Source organism: Phalacrocorax aristotelis, chromosome 1 (genome assembly GCF_949628215.1).
Source record: "Phalacrocorax aristotelis chromosome 1, bGulAri2.1, whole genome shotgun sequence".
NCBI lineage: Eukaryota > Metazoa > Chordata > Aves > Suliformes > Phalacrocoracidae > Phalacrocorax > Phalacrocorax aristotelis.
In genome coordinates this window covers 174,622,844-174,645,743 of record NC_134276.1, presented here as the reverse complement: position 1 = coordinate 174,645,743, position 22,900 = coordinate 174,622,844, and the positions used below count along the sequence as shown (strand labels likewise).

The following is a 22,900-nucleotide window of genomic DNA, read 5'->3' as shown; positions in this document are numbered from 1 at the left end:
CAGTGGTCTTTGGCCAAAGGAGGAAAATATACAGTATTTTGGTCAATAGTATTTTCTGTACTGTAAGTTCCTCCATTTGCAGATGTATAACACAGTGAGGACCCTGTGCCCGGAAGGGCTGCTGATGGGTCATAGTGTCACATAGCTCCTTGTGCAATGCAGCATGGTCATGAAGTCATGTATTCCTCAATGTGCCCATGCTGGGCTTTGAAAATGGAGTTTCACTATTCTTTCAGGCTTATAATTGGTACAGCTGATAGGTATACAGCAGAAAAGCATTAATTTTTGATGGTCCATATAGAGAAGTAAAGAGAAGAAAAGATAGTAAAAACATGATGAAGAAATGAATGGAAGTGACTGTATAAACCTGGGGAAAAGGGCTTAGTGAGTTAGAAGGTGATGTTTTATGTGGTATTTTTCTAGCACTAACCTCATGTCATCTGAGATCTTTGAAGCAGGCTGTTTATTTTTCCAGATTAATATTGCCTCAGACAGTTGGAAATGCTTTCCTTGAGAGACTGGCTGACTATATTCTGGTGAAGACTACCTTTGGCTTTTCTCTTGCTTGGGATGGAAACTCTGGTATTTATATTAAGCTGACAGAAGATCATAAAGGAAAACCTTGTGGCCTTTGTGGAAATTTTAATGGCAATAAATATGACGACTTGATACTGCAAAATAGTAAGTAAATAGCTTAGAAATACACCCTTACCTTGTGTGAACAGCTTCTGTGTTCACTTTAAATATAGTACTGTAAAAAGGCATAGTCCTGTTTCAGTTATTTCAGTAGAAAATAGAATATCTGCTCTACTTTCCCTCATCATTAAATATGCTAAGGGAAAAGTCTCGGTTCAAGGAAGTATTTATATGTATGTTTAAGCCTTTTCTTGCTTAGCAAAGCACTTGGGGTATGTTTATCTTAGCTGATGAAAGTGCCTTCAAATAATAAATAGATAAACAAATGCTTGTGGTTTTTCTCTATGTTTAAGGATAGAGGGAGAAGGAGAGAACAGTCAAAATATTAATATTTGGAAAAAGCACCATCTAGAATCATTTGTTTATATAAGCATCATAGAAATGCTAGTTGACATATGTAAATTTTAAAGCTGTTGCCAGGGAGTTTCTTATATCTCTTTGTTGGTATGGTGTATTATGTTCCTGCACCTACCCTGTAGGATGAGGAGTTGCCCAATTCTGCATCTGAGGCAGAGATGACTTGCTAAATTGGTAGAATATTCTGTAGTCTCTGTAGGGAATACTCTATAAGGACTTTTGTCCTACTTGCAACTAATGTGGAGAAAAAAAAAAAGCTTGAGAATATGAGGAATATTTTTCTCCGTCTCTGATAGAAACAAAGATAGGACTGTTTTACTGTTACCATTAACTGCTGAGAGAATCTAGTCCCATGGCCCTGCATATTCTTAAGTCACAAAAGTTATCTCACTGTAACTTTTTTCCTTTCTCTCTTTCCCCCCATTTTTTACAGTTGATGGAAGAGCTTTTTGACTTTCTAAGTGAAGGAAGATGCAGTGTATCTACCTTTGTATTGTCTTTAAAAATCTGCCCAATATAAACTTCTCACACCTCTTCTGCCGTGAGGGCAGTAAGTTCCATTTCACACATTAGCTTCTGCACACCAGAGTATATTTAATACCTAGTTAAAACTGGTGATCTGTAATAATGGACAAAAATGGAGTTTGGAGGAGATAATGAATTCACATGATCTCTAAAAAATAGTAATTTCGGTATCTTTAATTTTATTATCTGTTATAAAAGACTTCCAGCTCTTAGCTTTCTTCATTTCCAGAGCTACATTTCTTCACCATCATAATTTCTTCTAGCATTTTTCTTTATCAGAAATTATAATATTACTGTAGTGTACTTTAGAGAGCGCTATGAATCATTTTAACCTTTAACCAGCTGTATAACATGGTGCCTTGACTCTGTGCAAATACAAAGCATGAAGTTTTGATTCTTTACAAGACCAGACTGATAATTCAAATTACTTCTAAACCGCAACATTTTCCTAAGTGTTTCCAAATCTTATAAATCATTTGGGATGATGAGTCATCTCCCCCAGCTGAAGTACTTCCCCCAGTAGTGTAAGGAAAGCTCTTACATCCATCCTAAGTCTTCCAGAATCTGAATGCTCTCTATTTGCAGTGCCCCAAATAAATAAGTTGCTGAGAGGCATGTAATACTCCATTTCAAAGCACAGTTTAAAAACAAACCCCTTTTCTGTTTCCTTATCTTCATCTTTAATGGCATCTTTGTATTGCTTTAATATACAAGGCTGTATCTGTGTATAGAACTGTTTCAAGGACGTGAATTTATTTTGTGGCATTTTTTTAGGACTTAGAAATTTTTTTCAAGCCATGTTGAAATGTAAATAAAATATTTTTAATTCTTTTGCAGAAGCAGAGTTATGTTAACAGGTTCACCTCTAGATCAAAACCCAGATTTTTATGTTTGGGAAGGGTTCTCTGCCTAAAGAACTATTCTGTCAGAGAGGAAGAAATGTTTTAAGTCTCTCTGGCTCTTAAGTAAAATAGACTGGTGGTTAGGATCTTTGTTTATTTGTGGAGATTGAAGTACAAATATCTGATTAGTGTGCTTTGGGGCTTTCCACATTGAAGAGTGACAAACTGTACATCTTGTGCTAGAAGAAGTTAAATTAAGTTTTGGATAGTATAGCTCCATGAAAAAAACTGTAGCTGATTTCATTTACATTTCCTATCTCCTAACCCTGCATAGATATAAATAACCGTAGCATAGATACCAATTACCATAAGGTTCTTCAAGGTGAAGGCAATATACCCTTTTTGACATACGTAAGAACACAGAGAAAATGTAATATTTAGTTCCTGCTGCAAAAACATGGAAATTTTGGGTCTGTTTCTTTACTGCCAACCTTCTTGTATGTTTGTCTGTCTTCCTCAGCCTGTTGCCATGACTTCCAGTCATGCATCTTGTTCATTAATTCTCCCATGCTCATTCTGTGAGGAGAATGGGGCATGTAGCGGTGTGTTTGTTGTAGGGCTCTTCTGCAGCAAGGGAAAAGGAGGGAGATAATAGTGCTAACAGACCTTTGTGAAACATGGTGAAAGCCTTAAATTGTTTTAAGGAAATGTATTTTTTCTTAAGTATTCCATGCATGATGGTTGTCCTTATTTGTATATTTGTTACAAAATTGTCAGCGGTTGCACTTAAAAAATATCCCAACCAGCACCTTGTCATATATTTTTTAAATCTTTTCATTTAAATGTAGTATAAGATACTACCTGAAAATAAAAAAGTAACATTTTTCTACACCACCCATACTCTGAACACATCTGTAACTGAGGTACAGAACACATTGAAAAACTACCAGAAATTTCCAAGTTGTCTTTTTTGTTTGTGTTGACATTTTATTTTTCCTGGATGTTCTTCCAATGTTTTCATGCAGTTGGTGAATATAGAGAAGACATCGCTGAATTTGCAAATAGCTGGGCTGTGCAAACCTCAGATGATGTAACTTGTATACCTACTGCCTCAGATTTTTCCAGTCCGTGCTCAGCTGATGCAGAATCCACTGAGGTAAATTAATCATGTTTTATATATATATATTTTTTTCTTAATCTTCACTGCCTAGTGATTGTACAAGAATCTAGCAATTTACACCATGTTGAAAAAAGCCTTAAATGCATTGAGGCTTTGACAAAGGGAAGATTCAGATCAGGACTGTTGCTAGGGAATGTCTGAAGATCTTCAGATGTTTAGCTTAAAAGTACAAAGGCTCAGACAGGATGTGCCAAGTGGCACAGCTCTTCATTTCTGTGTTAGACCTGGGTTCAGTTTCCAGTCCTGGCATCTTACACCTCACTATTTTGGAAATTGTGAAATACTGCAAAAGTAACATGCTCAGCTCCTGCATTGACACAAAACACTATTTTTTGTCATTTCACACTCATCCCTGGTGGTTTAGGAGCAGCATGCAATCAAGCCAACCTAGGCAGAGAGAACAAATTTTAGGAAGAATAATAAAGGAGACATAATAATAAAGTGAGACTGTGAGATTCTCAATTTTTGATGGCGATATAAAGGACCTTAGATTAGGGAAACAAAGCTAAAAAGAAGTGTGCTTGTTAAGAAAGTATTTGCTAAAAATTGTTTACTGATTCTCTTTTATGCGCAGGACATATTCTTCAAGTGCCAAATATTGCTACAGTTTCCTTTCCTCAGCTGTCATGAAAGCATAGATCCGTATTCTTATATTTCTAGCTGTATGAATGATCTTTGCAGGTAAGACTGGGGTTCTTATGTATTTATTTTTGATGCATGAAATGAATGGTGACTGCTTCATTTGAGACCAGAACTGAGCAGCATTGAGGGAAGTTAGGAGGAACCAAGTTCAAAGCAAAAAAGATGGGGTTTCTCAGTGGGTGATTTAAGTGTGGAAACAAAGGGAACAGAACCAGCCTACCAAGGGATATTTTGATTGTTAAAGGTTTACATGGATTCAAATATATATTAGGCAAATACATAGAAGAGAAATCCATGGAGAAGCATGACAAAAGAGGAGCTGCTAATCACAAAAACCTGAAAGCTCTATCTAGATGTCCTGAATAAAAAATACATGGAGATGATACTAGAGGGAAATATCAATGATACTAGAGGAGCTGGACCATTTTTCTGACACAGTGGACTGTTTTGATGAGCAACCACTATGATTCAGATTAGTAGAATTTTTCAAAATTGTTTTATTTATGTAAATTCAGAGTTGTCAAAAGAAATTAAAATCTCATTGGGAGTTACCCCTCTCAGCTACTGGCATTATATGCAACCTGGTGTTTTTCCCTTAGGTCTCCAAACTTTTCTTTAGTTCTTGTCCTTCAAGTTAACCTGGTGCTCCAGAGTATAACTGAATAGGTAACTGAGCAGTGTACTACTTCCTTTTTAGTGGGGTTTAGGATTTTTACCAGATACTATTATGGCCTTCTTAGAGTATCATCAATTTAATCAAAAACATATGGAATGGATCACAAGACTAGGAGTAAGAATCACTCAATATAATCCACTGCAACTCATTCATTTTTGATGAATTTATAGTTTTCTGCTTTGCCCTAAAGTCAAGATGGAGGAATTTGTGTTTGTAGGCAAATCTCCAAAGTGTGCTTCCTGAAGTTTATGATCTGTACATTGATTTTCTCAGAGAAGAGATGAGTTGGCTCTGTATGGTCTCTTTGTAACTCAGGAGTTTATTGAGACTTTTTCTTAGCAAAATAAGAATAATGAAAAGTGAATTTTCAAATGTGATATTGTATGAGTGTCACAGTGTTATGGCGGATTTGATTTTTGTCAACATGCATATGTGCATTGATGTGAATTGTATGAATGTTAAAAACCTTGAAGGAATTTTCTGTTTCTCAGAACCTCATTAATTTAGGCTTATTTTCTTTATAAAAGAGACCTCTCTTCTTGTGGCTTAGTGTCAGTTTATGAAGTTTTTTGTGGAGCCATAGTATATGCCAAGTATTCTTTCTATTAAGACGCATTTAATTGGATTAGATAAGGAGAGCTGGAGAGACTCTGATCACTCTAGCAAAGAGTATAGTGGTGTTTGATTTGATAACAGATGTATTGAAATACAGAAATACAGGCTACAAACACAATATAATATATTCTTAAGACCATTAATTTTGGAAGCATGATCTTGTGTGCTGAAAGACAAACTCAGCTGATCTGTCACAGTCATGCTTATAATAGAAATGATGTGTTATGATTAGTTCATTTTGGCATCAAGTCCTCCACAGTGAGTGATGAGAGTTGTTGGACTTTCACAGTAACAAAAGGTTGGTGGTATCTCGCCTTATGTGACTTACATCTGAATAAAATTTTAGTTTACCTAAACACTGAATAATTTTTCATTACTTGATCCTGGCAAAAGCACACTGTACAGCTGTTTCTGTATAGACTAAGGCAGAGATAATGTCTTTGCTCAAGGTCTTGTTGTAAATCCCTGAGCCTGTCTACAGTACTCAGCGGATAATGCTTCTGGTGCTGAGCACTTCAGCACAAGGTCAGGAGTCCACCAACAGGGTTCTTCTCACCGAAGTTCAAAGACTGACAGGCAATTGGAAACTTGAACTTGTTACTTGGACTGGAATGTCTTTTATGAGTGTAGGTCAAATTTCCATGTAATGAAGGAGGGAGAGGGCCTGAGGTGCAGATCTTGAGTCTGTTCAGTTGTCCATTGTCTTCAAGACAAGGCCATGTTTTTCTTTCACCGTAAAGCAGCATTTTTTTTTTTTTTTGGTAAAAAATCAGTGGTTTTGTTCACTGTGGTAGTATTAAAATGAAATAGCTTTTTGTGAGATCAAATGATAAAAACACAACAGTATATTCAGTGTACCGTGTTTCTTTCATAGTATTTTTGCTGTGTGCTGTTATGACTGAGTGGTGTCAGCTATGTGTGAAATATCCTGTGCAGTGTCCTATGGCAGAGATTTGTAGATGGGATCTGAGTTCCTTGATTACTCTCTCATTTTATCGTTTCAGAGTGGATGATGATGAAACATACTGCAGGGCTGTGACAGAGTACACTAGAGCATGCTCTCACGCTGGGTCCCCGGTGCGGGACTGGAGGGATGACTTTCCTGCCTGTAGTAAGACCATGTGACCTTTGAGATACCCCACGTACTCATTTCAAATAATTCTGTCTTGAAAACATTTGTCACTCTAGGACTCAAACCTGACACTGAAGTACATCAGCCAGCTTCACTGTTGCTGGTGAACAATGAATTCAATGACTTGCTAGAGGAATGTTTTAATTCCATTATGATCTGATCTAGATCCATACAAAATTCATGTTTCCGCAGATCGCTTGAAACATCAAGTGTGCTGATCATATTCTAGGACAAAGAACAAATGTCTGTGGAGAACTGATGTTGCCCCTCTTCCCAGATGACCTTTCAGGCTCTACTGGCCCAGACTTAATACAGTTAATCCAGCCTCTTCTAGTTATCAGCACCACCTATCAATTGCAGTTCAGTCCCATGCACAAGACTTTGAACTAGCTGAGATGTGAGCTGAGATGTGTCACAGAAACTTCTTTTGGAGTGGTGCTGTAAAGACTTAAATACTGATGAGAGACTCACCACAGTTCCTCAGTAAAAACCTCTCCAGATGATCCATTTTACCTGATTACCTACACCAGAAGCGATGCACAACTCTCTATTTGAGAGTGGTTCTCTGTTATGGAAAGAGAAATTGCACTAATGTTCAATGTACCATGTATTTTTTCTAGCTGAGAAGTGTGATGACAGCTTTGTACACCGTGACTGTATCAGTTGTTGCCCACCAACCTGCACATTTGAAAAAGATTGTCTTGGTAGCAACCTACACTGCTTAGATGGCTGTTACTGTCCAGATGGTAAGTACTGTCAATTTTATGTGAAAAAATATGTGTAAAGCTAATATCCAACAGCATAATAAAACTATCTAAATAGACTGTGCTTAAAGTTAAAGCCTGAAAATATGAATATTGTAAATTCTGCTCTAGGTGCTGTTATTCTCACTGTGACTATTCCTTTTATTGTGTTCTAAACATTTGTCTAGAATACAAAGGTGGCTAAGAATGAAATATCAATTAAAATCTGGAGCCATCACTAATGCTTGCTACAATTAGATATTGCATAGATTTAATCCACTTTATTTGAATTATTCCAAAATCTATTGAGGTTTTGTTTAAACAGAATGTGTCTTATGCTCTGTACAAGAAAATAAGCTTCCTGAGACCTGTACTCAATAAAAATTATGGATAGGACTATGAACGGTCCTGTTCTAGAAGGACTAAAGATTATGTGATCTCAGAATCTTTTCATTTTTGAGTCTGTACGGTTTTATATGCTTGAGGCAGACATTTTTGATAAAGCAGCTATTTAGAGTGACAGCTGCTTTAAGAGACCTTCATTGTTCATCACTCTGAGCTCTCTGTACTCACTGGGCACCTCTTTTAGTTGGTCCTTGGTTAAGGCTGGTGAGATCACCTTCTGGCAGATTTGAATGCTTGATTCAGATGGGGGAAGAGCAGTGACCCAGAGTTCATTAACTTGTTTTTTATCTCATTTATTAACTTCCTTCCCAATAGGTCTCATTATGGAAAACGGAACTTGTATCTCAGTGTCGAATTGTCCTTGTATTTATCATGGAACTGCCTTCCCTGTAGGCTCAAAAATTGAACAAGAATGTAGCAACTGGTATGTGAAAGCCTCACGTCTGTGTTTCCTCTCCCTGCGACTGCTGCCCGTAGTTAGTTTAACATCATAGCCACACTTACATTTTAAAAAAATAGATAGTGTCTACGTTTTACAGTCTGGGCCCTGTGTATCACTAAATATGCAGGCTATTCTATGGAAAGGGTGAATTCAAGACATTAATTAGCTCAAAGCTGCTCTTTTTGCTAAAGATCAGAACACTGTATTTCTGTGTTTTGTGATTTTTCTTTTTAGCATTTGTATTGGTGGCATTTGGAACTGCACTGATCACGATTGCCCAGGTATGTGTACTGCATTATTCTTTTCTCTCCTTAGTGAACATAAGGGATAAACTTTTCAGAAGACAACAGAACCAAATATGATCCAAGGGCTTGGGATGCTAATTTAAGAAGAAAGATTAAGCAGATGGATGTTGAGAGTAGCAGTGGGCCAGCTGGGGTGAAGTTGTTAACTGCCTGATCATAGTCATTTTATCTTTTCCCATTTGCTTCCCTAATTCAGTGTGTTACATCCACTGCTCTATTTTCTATCTCGTGTTCTTTGGGGCAGGTGGCTGTTTTCTGCTGGCTGTGCAGTACCTAGACCAGGTATAAGGATCTTTTCACGTCTAGATGCAATTGTAATGGAAATAATAAGAAAAACGTCATTCTAATGCTTAGTGTGCAGCGTTTTCTCCCTTGTAAAAGCAGTTCCTGTTTGGATAAAGATCCTTATCTTTAAATATTGCATGTCTTTGTAATTAGTTACTCAGAGGAAACATGCAGTAGTCAGGTAGTGAAAGTCCCTTGACAGTTCTGTATCTTACACAAAATTATACTGTGAAACTTGTGGAAGGGAGAATTTTTTCCAAATTAAGGAGGCCCCTCTGAATGAGGTAATAAACAAGGCTCAACAGTTACTAAGCAAGGCTTGACAGGGTGGATTTGTAGTCTAAAACTGTTGACATTGAGAACCACTCCATGTGTCTTGTGTGTGTGGCGTGCACATGGTGTGTGTGTGGGTTAATTATGACAACTCAAGTCTAGCCTAGGGACTGAATGCCTGTTAGTAGCTGGAAGGGGTTAGATGTGCTCCCACAGAACACCTCCTGCAGTATTTGCAGCCAAAAAGAATCTAGTTCCTGTGCCCTGACACTGCCCCATGGTGTGAATGAAAGTGCAGTAAGTGGGGGTGCGCTAGAGACTTGCTTCAACAGTGCACTCCTGATCTGAACTGAAAAACAAATATAGATGTACCCTGAAGACAGATACCTGCAGCCTCTTCATACCTGTGGTAGCAAGCAGTGCCATAGTACCTAGAAGGAAGGAGAAAGAAACTTGTCCTCTTTCACACTTAGTCATGCCAAAAACTTGTGAGGAAGAAGATTCAAGGAAACTTCACAGTTGTAATAAAGAGAAAACTCTTGTATTTCAGAGAACTCATGGCTCAAAGGCATCTCATCTAGTTAGAACCAAAAGATGCTGCACATCGGTGTGTGCAATATGAGATGGCACCTGATGGAAATAGGTGTATATAACGTTTTATTTCGAAATGCCGTAATAGCTAGGTAGATTAAAGTTAGCCTGGATTATGTGCTTAGAAATAAGGAGAAAGTTTCTTATTTAGCTCTGTTCGATCGTTTACAGAATAATGATACATTCTTATGCAAGTGATCATTCTTGTTTATCCTATTTCTTTCCAGCTGAGTGCTCCATCACAGGTAGCTCTCATTTCACAACATTTGATGGACGTCATTTTACCTTTCTTGGGATTTGCCAGTATATTCTGGTAAAAGGCACTGGGAAAAACAAATTCACAATCACTTTACAGAAAGCACCTTGTGGACAGGTAAGTCACATTTTTGTTGAACATTCACAACAAACGTGTCCATCCACATTTCAGGCAATCTTGTATAGATTCTACTGTAAACTAAGGGGTTATCTTTAACCGAAAATATAGATTGAAATTATTTTACAGCTTTTTTTGTAAGTGGTTGTATTGCCACATACTGTATTGCCCTTTGTAAAATCAATTGCATTGTCAGAGGGATAAAGTCTAAAGAGTTATTCATTTATGCACATTAAACGAGTATATACATCTTTGGTTATGGTACAAACAGATGTCTTAGGCTTTAGAAAAGCTCTTACTGGCAGCACTGAACAGGTTTAATACACTACTAGTTAGGCAAGAGATTTTTTTGGTGGTAGCTTTAGATTTTTATTTGATATGTTATAGCATATTTAATTTTTTGGAACAATGCCTTTTAGAAAACTACTGAAGAGACTAGCCACCACACATATTTGTTTGAAAGTATTTTGACAGGTATCCAAGAACAGGCTTTATAAACAGAGGTGCTTATAAAAAGTACTTACCTGTGAGGCTGGATTTAATGATGTTATTAGTCACTTAGTCTCTCAGGAGAAGGGGCTCTGAGACAGTGACTCACAGCTGCCCATGTGCTTAGGGCTGGGACACCTCAACTCACCAGCAGGGAGTGATGCACTGATGCTGCCCTACTATGGGACTGTCTCTCAGGTCCCTTCAAAAGCTAGCCTATCAGCTGGTGCCTCTGCTTTTTTTGTAAGCACCTCCTTCTCCTGCAAAGTTGTTGAGGTTTCTGTTTCTGCATTTCAGGTAGCCTCAAGTGTGAAATTGTTGGTTAGGTAGTCCCTGAGAGACAAGGATGCTACTGGAAATAACTCTTAGCACAACTCTAGGCACCTTGGAAAGTTTCTGGGTGAAAATATAGGGGCCCTGGGAAGCATAAGATGCTTGGTTTAAGCAGGTTATGTGTCACCTTTTGTCCTGTACTTAGGTTCACAAATTCTGCCTGGACAGCACTCTAAAACGTTGGCTGTGAGTTAGTTCATAAGTCACCATTTTTTGATAGTCAGATATTTATAAATTATTGTAGTATAATTCTGGAGAAATTATATCCTTTTGGTCTGCAGTCAGATCATGACTACGTTTCAAGGAGAGAAGCACCTTCATGTGTGCAACAGTTCCTTTCTCCTGAATTGCTACATTTGGGCGCTGGTTGCACCAGCTTGATATAGATGGGGTTGGACTCTTGCTCAAACACTGGTTAACCCAGCAGTGAGGGGTACCCAGGGTGGCTGGGCAAGTATGTGTTTTGAAGCCTGTATCAGTACTTGGGGACCTCTGTCCACTTACTACTAGACTGCCATAATAGATAAAATGTATTCTCCTTACTTTTATATGCATATGCAATATTTTATTATGTTCTACGTACAATTTTGGGTGCTCTAGTTAATGCTTTGAGTGATAGTTAAAAACTGATTTACCTGATGACAGCTCTGGTATTTCCTTTCTATACAACTGTTTTTTCCTGTTTGTTTGATTTTGTTTTCCATGGTAATATTAATGTCTTTGCCTGTTTCTGATGGTGAAACTTGTTTCTACCTAGAACTTTGACCACGCCTGCATTGAGTCTATAACACTAGTTCTTGAAGATGATGTGAGCAAACAAGTAACTGTCACAAGATATGGTCAAGTCCAAACTGGCCCTAACCAACTTTTTAACCTTAATGGTAAGAAGTGCATGGAGTAGAATTTTACCAGGGTTCGCATTCTTTCTTTTATATGCTCCAAAGCTTTTAAATAATATCTGTCTATGAAAAAAAGAATTTCTTCAAACATAACTTACGAAATATACAATCACTTACTTACAACCTTAGTAATGGTTCTAGAAATGTACTTTTTCAGTCTGTGAAATAGAGTTCTTCATTATGCCCTCATTTCTTTGCAGAATATATAGAAATTCCACTCATTTTGTTTGTGTTTAGGGGGGAGAAGGTAAGAAAAAGAAGGGAGGTGAAGAGAAGTTAGACATCGTCTGGATGGTGATGTTAAGGTCTAGCTCCCTTAAAGCTTTTTGGAATAAATGGCATGTAATAGAATCCATGTGCTCTGTGGGATCTACATTCAGCGCTGACTTATGTTGTGATTTCAGGCAGGTTACTTCACCGTTTTGGACAGGAGAGTAAAATAAATCAGCCTTAAAAGGATGTTATAAAAGGAATTACTGAATGTGGAAATGATACTGCTAAATTTTATATCTTACAGTGATCAGTAGTAAACTCTTACTGGATTTTTTGTCTCTTTCTGAAAGAGTAAAGTGGGAGTTTCCCTTTCCTTCTCCAGCCTCTGGCAAAAGAGAATTTAGGGATTTCTGTGCTGGTGGTTACAGCTATGTCTTTTCTTCACTGAATTTGTCCAGTCACGGTTCTGCTTTTCGCATTCACAGATTCCTCTGGCAATAAGTTTCATAGCTCAGTTACACTTTCAGTTATGTTGACAGTTCTGCTTCATAATTCCATTGATAATTCCATTTTATGTCTTTTGAATTAGTCCCTATTAATTTTCTTGTATCTTTCTACAGTCTCTGACAAATATGACAAATATTTTGGTGTCACATTCTTGATAATTGGGTGTATCTAGTAAGTCTTATCAGCTAAGAACATCTTTAAGCTCACATAAGCATTTTATCTGCCTCTTCTCAGTTTATGCACCTAAGCGTGTGTGTGTGCATGTGTGGCGGCTGCTTGTGAAGGTAGATCTGCTTTAAGCCTGCAGCTGCAAGTAGCCCAACAATGTGTAGCAAATGATGCTGTGACTGTGAAATTTCCATTTCCTTGCATAATGGATTTGCTGGGAAGGAAAGCTGGGAATTTGATAGGGCCCTAGTTCACACACAGTCTAATGAAGGAGCTATACTGATGTCATATCAATAGCAGTGAGAGAGAAACTTCTGTCTAAAGATTGCAATACACTTCACAGACATCTGTTAATTAATCTTATAACATCCCTGGAGACTAAGAAACAAGTGGTTTCTTGTCTTGTCTTCTCATTGCCAGAGGCATGCTGTTGCATTGCTTTCTTCTTAAAAAAAAACAAAATTCGAGAGTGGTTTCTGGATAACACACAAGTACAGAAAGGTGAGAGATTTTTTAATGTCGACAGTAGTTGCAATTCCTGATTTGTGTTGCTAATGAAAAAGATATGTAGTCTCATAAGATCAGATGGAGAATGGGTGAGGTTATTTGGCTGCAGGTGAGGTTGTGCATAGTTTCTCATTTTATTTCTGAGTTTTCAAAATCTATTTTGTTTAAAGAGTAAACTGATGCAACCTGGAAGTTGTATTTCAGTGACCTTGCTTTTCTTTTTCTTTTGCTATGTGTAGGGGCTATTGAAATTCAGAATATATCTTCTTTATTTGTTCAACTGAAAACTAGTTTTGGTTTGAAGATACTGTTTGCTAAAGATGGAGAAAGGATCTATGTTCACATTGATGTCAGCTGGAAGACAAGAACATTAGGACTATGTGGAACGTACAATGGGAATTTAAGAGATGATTTTCTGTAAGTTGCATGTTGTACATTTAGAGTGCGTTTCATAACAAGTGAAAATTTTTCTTGAATGTAATAATCTGATTATTTCATGTCATTAACATGCTGATACTTTATTAAAATAACCAACATAAAATCTCTTAATTAAAAAGTAACTTTTAAAAATATGAAACTCGTCAATTTAGCCAAATAATTCTAGAAAATGACTATATTTTTTATAGAAGTTATTGGATGATGATATTGCTTGAATGCACTTTTTTTCCTCCCTGCTGCTCCCTTATCATCAGAGCAAATATGCAAGCACTGCTGAAAAGATTGGGTGATAATACTAGTATCCCCCTCACCTGATTAACCCTTACTACTGCTTGATTTCCCCCCCCATCACATTTTAATGGAAAAAAATGTAATTCTGAACCACAGGAATAGTTTAATTAGAAGGGCACACATTCCTTATTCCTTTACTTCATTTTCTCCAAGGTTCCTCAAGCTATAAGATCACAAAACTTTTCTAGCAATAAGTGCTTTTGAAATACTTGGTGAAAACCAGCATCAAATTGCAAACAGCCCCCGTCTAGAACACTGAAATTATCTAACAGGTCAAATTTTTGACGTTTTGCTGAATGTATGTACTCAAATAAAGGCCAAAATCTTCTCTGTTTTCAACTGATTCCTCCAACTGATTTCAGAGTACTTGAATCAAGCGTAAGTGAGGGCAGGCTTCAAGTGTAAGAATATTTTTGCATGAGTAAAATATTGAGGAAAAAGCTTCACATGCCCTCTTTTATACCTCACAGATGGAAATTATTTTGACACGTTGAATGTTCAATGTGGCTATGCATCTAAGGCTTTTTGATGTACTTGTGTCCTCACCTGCATAGTCTATAAGGTCAGCAGGACGCATGCAGTGTTGACTTCTTCCTTTTCAGTTCTCCAGCGGGGATGATAGAAGGGACCCCACAACTTCATGCCAATGCATGGAAGGTTTCCTCAGCTTGTTCTGTGCCTGTCAATATTCCTGTGGTTGATCCCTGCAACATTAATCAGCAAAATGGTAAGTTTTCACATGGGAGTCTAGAATTAGCTGTGTCTTATTATTACAGGACACTTTTTGTTTCCTCTGTGAATGAGTTGCACATTTCAACTTCAGTTTTAGATGTGCACTCCTTCTTTCCTCTTTCTTTTTTGGCAAAGACCATTCTTTCCATACATTTAGCATGTAAAATGAAGGAAATCCTTTGTAAATACAAGCTAGTTGATCATTTAATGCTGGGTGTACTGGCCATGAGTCCTAAATTCTGCTGTCAAATATATATGCGGAGTGCTCAGCAGAACACCATCTGTAGTCCTATAAATTATGCCAGTGAAGAGGAATGATGTGATGCACATTTGTGGATTGACAAAGAAAGTACAGGAGACAGTGTCTTGCCAAGACAGCGTTCAGATCAAAAGTCCTGCCTCTGGCTTCTCCATGCTTGTTGCATTAAAAGTTTCCTTATCCTCCATCTATGCTCTCTGACATAAAATGATGCAGACAATCTGAGATCCACAGATTTGTTCAAGGTCTGGAGTAGTTTTAGTTTTGGCTGGTTGAAGTGCCTATGTTTTGTGCTGAACTTTCACTGTCTCCTGCTTTCCATGTTGCTGTTCTTTTCAATTAATGAAGACAATGGGCAGACAGTAGCTGCCAATTCTGACAGAATTTAGTCTAATATTTCTAATGTTTCAGACTTAAGGCCTCACTAAGGATGTGGGATTTGGCCATATTTAGAGCCTGTGGGAGCAAGCTGGGAATAATCATAAACCTTTAAGAATCTGGGGCATTCTAAGACTGTTTATGCCTTCAGCATTAGCTGTCTTCTAAAGCCGTACATCTCAGCCAAGTTAGCTCTCTCCAAGATACTTCATGCCTCACCTTCAGTTCTGTGCTTCCTCAGTGAAGGTGGAGTTTGACAGAAATGTAAGCTGCTTAGAGCAGCAGGGTGGACTACATGACCTTCTGAGGTCCCTTCCAGCCTGGATTTTCCTGTGATCCTGTAATCATCACTGGAAAAAACAGTCCCTAAGTAAGTGGTCCTGCCCCACACTACCACCTGTTCTGAGCCAGCACAAGCATTTTTCCAGCTCTGTGATGACCTTAACCTTATGAAACTGAAAAATTAATGACTGTTTGTTTACTTATTTTGTCAGGTTACTTTTCAACCAAGCCAAGTTCACTCCTTGAATCTCCTTTACTGAGAGACTCTAGAAATCCTTTTGTCAGTGTGTGCATGTGGGAATGAACAGGGAGGATGAAGGGTAGGGACACTCTTTTAGCAGCAGAATTGGCTTAAATATGATCCACACTATGGTGTTCCTGAGATATTCCACCACTTGTATGCTTCAGTGGCATACATAGTGCTTCAGGGGGGTCTGTTGGCACTAGAAGGTATATGGCCAGTTTGGGACTTTCATGCCCTCGAGCTCCAGTTTGTAATGCTTCCTGAGTTGAGATGCCAAGTATATGGTTGTTGTTGATTTCAAAGCCAAATGAAACATCAAGTAGGAAAAACCATATTCCAAGCTTTGGAAGACTCTTTTAGCTAACTCTTTTGAAATATATTATTCTACTATTGAAGTTTCCCACCCTACTAGAGGAAGGCATAACTGGTTTTATATAGTTATTTTTATCCTAAGTGGAGTTTATTGTAGAGGGAGCTGCTTACAATATCAGTTCTAAACTACAGAACTTTGCAGAAAGACATTGTATATAAGTTTTTGTTGCACAACTGGCTATGTTTGGTTTTAATACTTTGTGCCATTCATTTGACTAACTATTATTAAAATGGATCTGGGTAAAACAATGTCACCTTCTCTTAGCTGGGTATGCATCTCACTGTGATATCATCAATCAAGAAGTTTTTGCTCCCTGCCATGCCTACATCAGTCCAGGATTATACTACCAGCTATGCCGCTTTGACGCATGCAAATGCGGAAGCAGCTGTTTATGTAATGCTTTGGCACACTATGCTTACGTCTGTGGCAAGCACGGGATCACCGTTGACTTCAGATCTCATATTTCTTACTGTGGTGAGTAATGTTTGCAGAACAGAGTATCTTTTAGAAATGTGTACAATTCTATAAATATCATTCACTCCACAAAATGCAGGGATTGACCTTTTTTGCTGGAAACTAGAATTGTGCCATGGGCTAATGACATACTCAGAGGAGAATGCTAATAGCCTTTATGTTAAGCATCTGAGTCAGGGACCCTGAGCTGCCTCAGGGGGGGCGTCTGTCCCTTTCCATTGGCTACAGACAGAATTTAAATTTCTGACTTTGAACCCCTAAGTCATACAGAAGCCCCTATTAGGCTAAAGCAGTCAGGGAGCAGCAAGGAGCAGAGCTGTTCCCTAAGGGAAGGCAAGCCAGGGTGTCAGGAGCTCCCCAGTGCAGGCAGGGCAGGGTGGGCAGTGATTTGCCAAGTAGGATATAGCAATGATGTAAAACAAGGCATTTCTAAACCATAGAGTAATGCCTCAACCTTAACTGGCCCGTTCTTCCTGTCTTGAAAGCCTGAGTTACTAGATAGACACACCCACCACATGCACACACACTTAACATATATAAACACCTACTGCTTACAAAATAGACAATTCCAGCCAAGGAATTGTCTAACTTAAACCCACCTGGATCTAAACATTTCTAACTTAAGAAATCAGTAAAATAGCATATTTTTCTCATGCAATTTAACTCGCCCAGCGCAGCAAGAAACTATTTTGCTTTGCTGTTTTGCACTCCCATGATATACTGCTTTGTGTTTTTCACATTTTAAGAGTATGTTGTTCTCCCTTCTCTCTCCCTCTCCTCCAGCTGTGATGTGTCACAGTGGTATGCTTTATCATCAGTGTTCTTCTTTTTGTAAACACTCCTGTGCTTCACTTTCTATGGCAAAAATCTGTGGCGATGACTGTGCAGAAGGATGTAATTGTCCTGATGGGAAATATTTTGAAGAGTCGGTCAACTTTTGTGTATCAATGTAAGTCATAAGAAAATAGAATATGTGGGTAGGAACATTTTCCTGTTTTCAGCAAGATTTGAAGTAGTTTTTCTGCTGTTTCCCTCAAGATGTAGACTGCCTAAACAGGATAGCAAGCAATATGCAAAGAATTTGTATTCTTTTGTACTAATCAATAGTGGGGCCTCATCTGCTACTGTGTGTACAGCCACCACCTACTGCACTTCAGAGAAGATATGTCACACTGCTTTAGAGAAGGGTGATGCAACTTTTTTAATCCCTGGGGAATAATTTTCACATGATAACCTTGTTTTTAACACTTAAGAAAAAATGAGAAGGAATCTAAGCAGTAGCAATCCACAGAGTCAGGGATAGTATGGAGAGAAAGACTAGGAGTGGGTTTTTTTCTGTCTTACAATGCAGCTCCCTTCAGTTAAATGGAAGGAAATGGTCAATGAAAGGAAATAGTTTTTGTACATTGTGTACCAAAATTTTACAGCTTACCACCATGGGGAGTTACTGAGTTCAGGTACTGAATTAAATAATGGAATGAGTATTTATATAAATTTCTGGATTATACAGAGTTATTGCTGTTCATTGCAACATATATTTTGGAATGATCACTAAAGTTCATACTGTAGGGATAAAAGCTGTTTCAAACTATTAGTGTCGGGTAACTTGGTATTCCCATATTTTTGCATGGTTTCTAGGGAATTCTGTTGCCACTTCTATCCCATCTGGTTCTTATCACAAAGTTAATGGATCTTGCTATGATAATTCCTCTGTCCCGTGATTTTGACAGTACTTTGAATGGGAACTACATGTTGCCATACTACTCCCATGACCGGGAAGAAAAGCTGCTTTCTGTAAGACTAATGCACAGAAACAGCAAATAGATAATACAGAGTTTGAGGAAAATCCTGGCTTTGTTGAAGATTGTAGGAGTTTTGCCACTGATTTCAATACTGTCAGAGTGTCATCCTTTAGTTTTTGCCTTTAGAAGTACACTGTAAGTATAAAGGTTGTGTTAATGAATGATAAGGCCTGCTTATCATAAAAGCTTGATAAATGGATTGCCCTTAAATCCCATTTCATCTTGCTTTTGTATCTACATGCATAAATATTCTTTTAACAGATCTGCCTGTCGCTGTCATTACAAGGGCAAAGCCCTCCAGCCTGGAGAAATCCTCCCTACGCCAACAGGCTCCTGGTAGGTTTGAACGCCAAGGGTTTTATCTTTCATGTATCACAGTTTGGATGCTACCCAAGAGCCCTGATAATTTTTTCATATAAAATGAAGGTCTATTGTATCAAGATTTAAATTTTTGTTACATGCTTAGCAAAAGGGAGCCTAAAATAAATTGGATTACATACCTGCTTATTTTAACAACAGGATACCTGGAAAATTCTGTAAGCCAGGGACTGAGTATCTCAGAACACACACATAGAGGTTAGAGTTCTGTTCTTAGACCTGGTGGCATTATGATAGCAATATGAGGCTGGTTTCAAAAGAATAAACAATGTGATTCTATTTTGGGAAGTCTTTCAAACAAAGGCTTGGAGGGAGCTATATTTGTGTCATTTTGTATTATTAATTCATGATGGAATCCTGACCTCACTGAAACCTCCCAGGTTTCTTGGTGAAACTTATTCGTTTTACAAGAAATGCTCTCAATCTGCTGATTTAAAATCATGTCTGTGACTTGAGTGTCAGGATTGATTCTTGCTGAGGTCATATATTATAGCTGTTAGAACTGAAGCTTGGTATTCATTTCGTTCAAGAGATGGGACTAGGGGCTTCATTTTTCTGCCATTGCTATGCCTCTGCAATGCTTTGGGTTTTTTCCACAATTTTTTTTAAGGAAAAGAAAAAAAGGAGTACTAGGTATACTGTTAAATGTGTTTTTCTGCAGTTCTGTATTTTATCATAAAAAGAACCAGGCTGTGTATCCTAATGTCTGTGCAACAGGAAATCTGCATACTATATCTCTCCATATTCACCAAGGCAGATAAGGTTTTGTGTTACAATGCCAGCATCCTGAATGACCTGGCCATATGTTCCCACAGAGGCTGACATACCCAGCTTCTTTTTTATTTCAGTGAAAGTTAGGCAATTAAATAGTACGTAAACACCTTTGTGAGTTTAGGCCCTCATTACGGATCAGTGGTTAGAAAACACCAACAAAATATTGGTCGGAATTCATGCTTTCAGGTTGTAATGCTCCTTCTCCTCCTGATCTCTGTTGCTTAAATTGGGTTAAGCTGTATCATCTTTTTTTAACATGGCAGCTACAAAACATCTTCCCCTTGAATAAAGATGGGTTTGCTTCTCTTTTCCAGTCAGTGTTTGAATGGCACAGTGAAATGTATTGAAGTCACTACAGAAAATACAGGTAATTTAGTGTCTTGTCTCATATTACAGTTGCACAGAGAAAGTTTTTGACATTGAACTGTCATTTGGTTTTCTCCTCATACGTATTTTCATTATGAGATACTTAATGTTATGACGTATTTAAAATAGGTGGTTAGGAGCACAAGTTGTCTTGATTTTTTTCTTTTTCCTTTTTCTGTAGCACAAATTTAACTACTATGTCACTTGAGAAATGAAAAAAATAAATAATTACATGTGAGGTGTAGGTCAATGTCCTCATGGGAATACCTAAAATTAGCCTCTCTATCCATGTTTAGGAAGCCTTAAGATCTTGATTTCTAGAAAGTAAATTTTTATTTAATTTCTAATGGATTTAGAAGGGAGTTCAGTACACTGAAAATTATGCCACTTCTAAAGATTCTGTCTACCTAAGCCATAATTATTCCATCTTTAAGAATGGGCTGTGTATCAGATCCAGGGTGCATAGAACCAGACGTTTAATATCAAGTTTTGCTCCTTTTTTTTTACATTAAAACTTATATTAATTTTATATCTCTGTAATACAAATTAAGTTATAGACTTCTATTCAGATTGTGTTCTTATGTGTACTGTAGTGTAGGGTATCTGTACGTTAAAACAAATAGATTGTGAACAAAAACAAATGGAAAACCATCGGTGTAAAAGAGCAGTTGATCTCATTTAACCTGCATTTTGCATTTGAAGTTCACATATGCCCTGAAGGAAAAATCTACTATGACTGCAGATCTCCTGTGCCTGGATTACCAGCAGCGGGTGTGAGTTGCGGGATCTCTTGTGCGAACGTTGCCATGAACTTCTCCTGTGTCCCCTCACCACCCTGTGCAAGTGGCTGCATTTGCCCCCCTGGGTAAGCTTTGGTAGAAGAAACTGAAGCACATATTTTTCACAGTTTAACTCTGCATATTTTTTTTTTTGCTTTTTAAATTCCAGTGGTAGCACACCTCTAATTTTGAAGTTATCGTTCTATAAATTTTTGCTGCAATCTGACCTCAGGTGGAGTGCTCCCTGTTTTTTCTCAACATTTAATTTTATTTCACTGTATATGTGTAGCTAATGGGCCCCTGAGTATATATCAGTTGTGCACAGATCAGAGTGTAATGAGACTGCCAGAATTCCTCTTCCAGCAACTTGTGATGTTCATAGATTTCAAGCATAACTATTTAAGACTTCACTAGTTGTTCTTGCCTGGTATTCTGTAGTCCTCTAAAACCTCTGCCTCAGCTGAGGAGTTAGCTTTCAAGACCATTAGTGTTATAGGAATAAATAATTATTTTTAACACAAAAATGCATGAATCTGTACAAGGCATCATATAAAAACCAGTAAATTTTTACTGAAACATCACCATATTTGCATGAAAACAAACTAGCAGCATTGTCATGAAAGTTCATTTGAAAATTTGAAATAATTAAAATATAAGTTAAAAAACTGCTAAATATCTGCTCTCACAGTCAAGTAGTATTATACCATTTCAAATTGAATGTCACTTGATTATTTTCTGAATGATAAACTATAAAAGGGGTACAGACAACTCAAATCCCAAGTTTCTGTGAAATAATGGAGTAAAACACATGAATTATTTTGTTAAGTAAGAGAATAAACACTTCTTTTACTATTCAACAGAAAAGTAAATGTGTAACATTTAGTGCAGTTAGTACCATCATCAGTGTTAAATTGTATTTCTGGAGCCATTATGCCTTTCAGGCTCATGGTTCCAAGAAGTGAGTATGGCTTTTAGCTAAGAAGGGACCAGCAGGGCCAGCTTAAAAATTGGGTTCAGAAGTTATCTTTTTTATACAAGAAAATGTTCAGCATATACCTCATGATATTAAATCTACATGGACAATTCATTAAAGCCTTGTTATGAGAAGTTTTACTGTTATGTCATTTTTTAATTCTCTCAAGATCCTGTTTTTATCTTTGTTTCTTCTTTCCCCACCTTATTTCTATCACTACCCATTGCTTGACCCAATAACCTAACCTTTTGGGGTGGAATCTTGAATCCTCCTGGAGACTGGCACCTTATTCCAGCATCCTGGGTATTTATGGTGCTCACAAAGTAAAGCAGTTTGTGCATGGTATTGAAACCCTTTCCTTTGGAAACCCATGACAGGATGAACTCTAGTATGCAAAAATTGGTCCTCTTAAAGTAAAAATGTTTTACAGTTTCTATTGTTAAAATTCTTGCATGACAGCTTGTGGTACTTTTAGACAGTAGTTAAAGAGATGACAAAGAATAAAACACTGTAAGTCTCTGGTATGCTATAAAAATGGAACAGAATAGCTCAAAATTTCATGAGGAAATGAGCTGAGAATGACAGGAAATTCATCTCCCAAAGATACGCTGAAAGCCACCCTAACACTGAGCTGCAAATATGAGAGTTAAATTACAGAAGTACAGAAAAGTAGTATGGAAAGGGACCTCATGGGGCTAAGTTATTCTCCTGCCCTTCGGTAGCATCAGCAATACCTATGTTATTTTTGGCAGATATTTAACTTCCATTGACAGAGACTCTACATGACTTCCCAAACCATCTGTACTAGTTCTTTCCTGTCTTTAATAATTTTTTCTGAACACTTTACTCTTACTTGAAACCAATTAATCTTTAATGAACCAGTAATTATGGGGAGAAGAAAACTCTGATCTGTGTATTCCTTTTAACTTCAAGTGAAGCAATCTCAAGATCGTACTTTGAAAACACAACTCTCAACCGTGTGTTGCAATGACAACTACAGGAATTGCTCCCCTAAAGAGCAGCATTGGGAGTGTCAGTGAATTTTTTTTTAAAGTTAATGTTGCTAAGCAGATGGAAATGAGGAGATAGCAAAAAGAGGTTAACCACATCCACATCTCTGGGTCACTTATTCATGATCTAAGTAGGTGTGTTGCTTTTT

General features: G+C 37.6%; 1 protein-coding gene across 1 annotated transcript in view; it reads left to right on the top strand.

The window, feature by feature from the left end:
* OTOGL (otogelin like) overlaps window positions 1–22,900 on the top strand; it is a 97,895-nt gene that overhangs the window by 11,153 nt on the left and 63,842 nt on the right. The window contains 16 exon segments of the mRNA XM_075090822.1: window positions 476–681; window positions 3,446–3,576; window positions 4,175–4,281; window positions 6,538–6,644; window positions 7,286–7,411; window positions 8,129–8,237; window positions 8,490–8,536; window positions 9,937–10,082; window positions 11,662–11,785; window positions 13,438–13,615; window positions 14,530–14,654; window positions 16,460–16,669; window positions 17,453–17,618; window positions 18,733–18,807; window positions 19,938–19,990; window positions 20,692–20,854. Of these exon segments, the coding sequence (XP_074946923.1) occupies window positions 476–681; window positions 3,446–3,576; window positions 4,175–4,281; window positions 6,538–6,644; window positions 7,286–7,411; window positions 8,129–8,237; window positions 8,490–8,536; window positions 9,937–10,082; window positions 11,662–11,785; window positions 13,438–13,615; window positions 14,530–14,654; window positions 16,460–16,669; window positions 17,453–17,618; window positions 18,733–18,807; window positions 19,938–19,990; window positions 20,692–20,854 (2,073 nt within the window).